Source organism: Myxine glutinosa, chromosome 1 (genome assembly GCF_964187855.1).
Source record: "Myxine glutinosa chromosome 1, kmMyxGlut1.1, whole genome shotgun sequence".
Classification (NCBI taxonomy): Eukaryota; Metazoa; Chordata; class Myxini; order Myxiniformes; family Myxinidae; genus Myxine; species Myxine glutinosa.
The window spans coordinates 168,949,520-168,955,519 of NC_136261.1; the positions used below are offsets into that span (position 1 = coordinate 168,949,520).

General features: G+C 46.0%; 1 protein-coding gene across 2 annotated transcripts in view; it reads left to right on the top strand.

The window, feature by feature from the left end:
• The window catches only part of HIBCH (3-hydroxyisobutyryl-CoA hydrolase), a 150,668-nt gene extending 145,836 nt beyond the window's left edge, over nt 1-4,832 (top strand). For both annotated transcript variants that reach the window (XM_068121836.2, XM_078779670.1), the window contains one exon: nt 4,151-4,832. In XM_068121836.2, the coding sequence (XP_067977937.2) occupies nt 4,151-4,266 (116 nt within the window). In that variant the 3' untranslated portion in view covers nt 4,267-4,832. The remainder of the gene's footprint in view (nt 1-4,150) is intronic.
• The last annotated feature ends 1,168 nt before the right edge of the window (nt 4,833-6,000 follow it).

Here is a 6,000-nt window from a genome sequence, read left to right on the forward strand (position 1 = left end):
AACTCTCTGGTCACACGCAGTCAGTCATGGCTGTCGTCTACCGCCCTCCCAAACCACACCCATCATTCCTGTCTGACTTCTCCTACTTTCTGACCCAGCTATGTTCCCTCTCCCCCTCAATCCTCCTCCTTGGTGATTTCAATATCCACATGGACTCCACTGACTCCACAATAACCACTGACTTCACTGATTTACTCACCTGCTTTAACCTCACTCAACATGTCGACTTTCCTACCCATATCCGTGGTCACATTTTGGACCTTGTCTGCTCCACTGGATTAAATTTGCACCATCTCTATGGCTCCGACCTCACCCTCTCTGACCACTTAGCCATCACTCTGACCATCAACATCCCCGCCCCAACACCAAGGCATTATCGCACAATCAACTTCCGTAAGCTAAACGCTCTTTCACCCACCTCATTCTCATCCACCCTCTCTGAAAAAATGTCCACTTCTCCCTTCATTGACCTCCACACCCCTTCCGACCTCACTGACTACTACAACCACACTCTCTCCTCCTGCCTTGACCAGCTTGCGCCTGTAAAAACCAAAACAGTTTCTTTCACCCATTCTGCTCCCTGGTTTACCCCTGAACTCCACCTGATGAAAACTCGTGCTCGCCAACTTGAAAGACTCCGCAATAAAACGGGTCTCACAGTTCACTCCCAAGCCTACAAGGACCACATACAACACTACAAAGATGCCCTCTCCCGCGCCCGCTCTGCCTACTACTCTCAAATTATCCACTCTGGCTCCGGAAACCCAAAAGCACTCTTCTCGACAATAAACAAACTCCTCCGCCCCCTGAACACCACCACCCAGTCATTCACAGTAGACAACTGCATCTCCTTCCTCTCTTTCTTCCAACGCAAAATTGACAACATCTACAACAGCTTGACCACCGCCGCACCCGCTCCCCCTCCAACCACCTGCCCCCCCTTGTCCTGCCATCCCCTGTCTCGGTTCTCCCCAATCTCTCCTACTGACCTCTCTGAACTCCTCATAGGAATGAAAACTGCCACCTGCACTCTTGACCCCATCCCCTCCAGCTTTGTCAAAGCCTCCCTCCCTGCTCTCTCTCCACTTATCATTGCAACAATAAACTCCTCCCTGTCTACAGGCATCGTCCCACCTTCCCTCAAAATTGCTGCTGTTACCCCCATTCTAAAAAAACCTGGTCTAAACCCTGACACCCTAAACAACTTCAGACCCATCTCCAACCTACCCTTTCTGTCAAAAGTTTTGGAACGCGCTGTAGCCACTCAACTCAAACATCATCTCTCTGCCAATAACTTGTATGAAACATTCCAATCCGGATTCCGCTCCAACCACAGTACTGAAACTGCTCTCCTCAAAATCACCAACGACCTTCTCCTCTCCTCTGACGCTGGCAACCTCAACATTCTCGTCCTCCTCGACCTCAGCGCTGCCTTTGACACCATCGATCACACTATCCTCCTCACCCGACTTGAATCCACCTTTAACGTCACCGGCACTGCCCTCTCTTGGATTAAATCATACCTCTCTGACAGATGCCAGTTCATCTCCATCAATAACTGCAAATCCCCCACTGCTCCCCTCCCCCAAGGTGTCCCCCAAGGTTCAGTTCTTGGCCCCCTCCTCTTCATCCTTTACCTGTCCCCGCTCGGTCACTTAATCCGCCGTCATGGTCTCCAATTCCACTGCTTCGCCGATGACATCCAGCTTTTCATCTCCACCAAGTCCGTCTCCACCGACACCCACTCTATCCTGACAAACTGCATCACTGAAATAAAATCCTGGCTTCAAATCAACTTCCTCAAGCTTAACTGTGATAAATCTGAAATAATCATCATTGGCCCAAAAACGCTCACAAAATCCACCCATAACTTTGCCCTCAACATCGACGGTATCCCAGTATCCACCTCCCCTCACATCCGGAATCTTGGCGTCATCTTTGACCAAACCCTTTCCTTCGACAAATACACTAAACAGATCACAAAGTCAGCCTTCTTTCACCTGAAAAACATTGCCCGTCTCCGCTCATCCCTCTCCTCCACGGCTGCAGAAACCCTCATCCACGCCTTCATCACCTCCCGTCTGGACTACTGCAATAGCCTCCTCTATGGTTCACCCTCAAAAATCACCAATAAACTCCAATACATTCAGAACTCCGCTGCCCGTCTACTCACTCATTCCCGGACCCGTGACCACATCACCCCCGTCCTTTACAAGCTTCACTGGCTCCCCATCCCCCAGAGAATCCAGTACAAAATCCTCCTCTTGACATACAAAGCCCTCCATAACCTGGCCCCATCCTACCTGGCTGACCTCCTCTCCAGACACACTCCCACCCGCAACCTCCGCTCTGCTGGTACCAACCTCCTGACCCCCTCCATCCGGACCAAATTCAGATCCTGGGGGGACAGGGCCTTCTCCATCGCTGCTCCCACCCTCTGGAACTCACTACCTCACACCATCAGAGACTCCTCCTCACTCACCACATTCAAAACATCACTAAAGACCCACCTGTTCAACGCTGCATTCAACATTCAACCCACAGCATTTAACCCCTGACTATCTCTTCTCCTTCTCCCTCCTTTTGCTTTAAATATTTCCCTATTGATTCTTGTCTTGTCTTTTTGATTCTTGTCTTATATATATGCCGTATATCGCTGCTGTTTGTTTTCTTGATTCTTGTCTTTTTGCAATTGTTGTTTTCATGTATTGTTATGCATTATGTTTTCCACTCTGTCAAAGCGCCTTTGGGCTTCTGGAAAAGCGCTATACAAAATAAATGAATTATTATTATTATTATAAGTCAAGAAAAAATATATATTCCATATTAAATGCCAAGTCTGTATATATCTGAACCTTGTGAGCGAAATATCTTGAAAAATAAACGAACTACTAACTTCTAATCTGGTGTGTGGGTGTATGTACGCATAAGGCAGAACGCTATTGAAAATTGGGTCGCCATGTCAAAATCCAAGATGGCCGCCTTGCGTCTTCCACTGTGTCAACTCGCATCACTTCACCGACGGGGGACCTAGGCGTAACGCTTGTTATCACAAGCTGTCCTCGCCATATTAATTGTTTTTAAAAATAATGTTTTAATTAGCTTTGCATCAATGATACGAGTTAACATTAAAGAGATTATAAATCCAGATTTCTTGCAAACATTGCAAGTTACATATTTGCCTCTAATTGTCACTTTTTAATCCTGGTGTTGGCTTAGCGGTTCGGGTGCCGGCTTGGGATCCTAGGATCCTGGGTTCGAATCCCGGTCGATCGCTGAATTAATGCCAGGGGGGTTGACTCAGCCTGCCATCCTTCCGAGGTCGGCAAATTGAGTACCAGTTCACTGGTAATTCCCTGTGTGTCGCAAAAGGCGACCAACAAGGTTGGCGGCAGGAAGGGCATCCGGTCATAAAACATTGCTTCAAAAAGGGGACCACGGTGCCCGAAAAAGGCCAACCCCTGCTCTGTGGGGAAAAATGGCCTCTAAAAGGTGGTTTGGTTTTTGTCACTTTTTAATCGGGTATAAGGCTCGTGCATGGGCTACAACACAAGACAAACACGTGAGACAACACTGGACTTAACTCTGGAAAAAACAGCCACTAACCTTGGGGGGAAGGAAGTGACGTCTCTTTTGCTCTCCACAGTCAAAAATCTGCTCTCCCCAACCCTTCACATGAAATGCCAACCATTGGGTTTATCGTATTTACCCATTTGCCAAAGGTAAAGATTAACATGTCCGATCTTTCCATGACACACAATGTGGAAGATGGCATACACTGACCAACTTGGTGTCACATGACACAAACACCTGTTTGCAAATCCATCCATGGTCTGTCTTCTAAATGCGGAGCCGCAAGTTAGGAAGCAGCCTGAAAAAAACGGTTTTTTTGTCATTGGTATATGACTCAGCCAGGGTCGGAATCGAACCCCCAACCTCCCAGACTTTGTAATGCTATTCTCTATTTAGTGCAGGTACCAGAACCTTGTCTTAAATGGTTCAGAAAAACTTTTAGTTTGTAATATTGTACTCAAGCCCCCTTCCCATAGACATAATACCCTTGATGAATACTAATTGTTTTGTTCCTAACACTCATGCATGTTCCGCCCTTTTGGTATAACCTTGAAGTCTTCCCGACCATTTCGTGCAGTTTTGGTGGATCGCGATTCTTCTCCACGATGGAAGCCAGAAAAGTTGGAGGAGGTGACTCCTGACATTGTGGACTCTCACTTTGAGCCTCTTGGGGACTTGGAGTTGCGATTGTGAGCCTACAGATACATGTTGGACGCTTTATCTGGAGAGTTGTCTGGCAGTGGATGATGCGAGTCATTTTTTATTTTTTTTTCAATCTGATACAAATCGATCGTCAGTTTCGTCCCACAACATATTATCCTCCGAAACCCTTGTTTTCCTTATTCCCATGATCCACTCCATCATTGGGGCTTCCTGGGTGGAATAGTCTGACCACAGTCCCATTCGGTGTTTATTACTTGCAAGTCTATTTGAGGAACGTATTTACAGAGTAGACAAGCGATTTCCAGACCAGGATATGAGATGTCAACAAAAAAAGAAGTTATTGTGAAAGTGTCTCGAACACGCCAATGCACCTTGTTTCGTGAAGAATACCTTCGAGGAAACTGGCATGAATGGAGAGGTATGGTGTGAATTCTTATGAACCTCAATAAGCCTGTCAAAGTGTATTTAATTGTGGAACACTTGTCGTAAAACGGTGAATGTCAAAGCAAACCTCTGCTTATTGGCAATATTAGGTTAGTAACAAACGATGATGTGTGTATTTGTCTTGTGGACAATAAAATTGGAGTACAAGTGTAGCAACAGCAAATGCTGTATTTTTATTGGATGTTGGTTACAGTCTATGGGAAGATGTAAGGAACAGCTGGTGTAAGACACAATGATGGATTAATTTGCACGTTAATCAAGTTGAAACGTTTATCACAGATTGAATCCAACTGATTTGATAATCACCATATTCACTTTTAATTGTCATCATAAACTCTGGAGCTTGTATAGCATTGGACTTCTTAACTTTTGAGTTATCTATCTATAATTCCACTAATCTCTGTGTGTGTGTGTGTGTGTGTGTGTGTGTGTGTGTGTTTGTTTGTTTGTCTGTGACCGCTGTTTCTCGACAACCACGGGTCCGATATACTTTAAACTTGCCAGGTATATTGCTGGGGACCCGAGGATGTGCCTTTTCAAGGTTTGAAATTAATCGGACAAGTAGTTACCGAGCTATGTCCAAAAAACGATTCAACCAATCAGAGAGCAGCGAGCTATCACGTGTGCCGAACGTGCCGAACAGACTCTGCCTCGGACGGCACATTTGAGAGCGTATTCATTTATTTCACAACTATGTTGGCGCTATGTTGGCGTTAAACTATGTTTTAAAACTAATAAAAACTAATTTGCGATTCTTTCGCTTTCCTGCGCGTTTGGGCACGCTATGGCGATTTCTTTACCAAACTCCGCAAGCCGTTCGCTTTGGACCAAACCATTGCATGTAAATAGAGGGGGGGGATTGTCACCGTACTCGCAAGCCGTTCGCTTTGGACCAAACCATTTCATGTAAATAGAGGGGGGGATTGTCACCGTACTCGCAAGCCGTTCGCTTTGGACCAAACCATTTCATGTAAATAGAGGGGGGGGATTGTCACCGTACTCGCAAGCCGTTCGCTTTGGACCAAACCATTTCATGTAAATAGAGGGGGGGGATATAATTTTAGATATAGATATAGTACGGGCATGCCCTAGTCTATCGATAATTCCAGTAATCTCTGTGTGTGTGTGTGTCTGTGTGTGTGTATGCGACCGCTGTTTCTCGACAACTACCGGTCCGATATACTTGAAACTTGCCAGGTATATTGCTGGGGACCCGAGGATGTGCCTTTTCAAGGTTTTAAATTAATCGGACAAGTAGTTACCGAGCTATGGCGATTTCTTTACCAAACTCCGCAAGCCGTTCGCTTTGGACCAAACCAT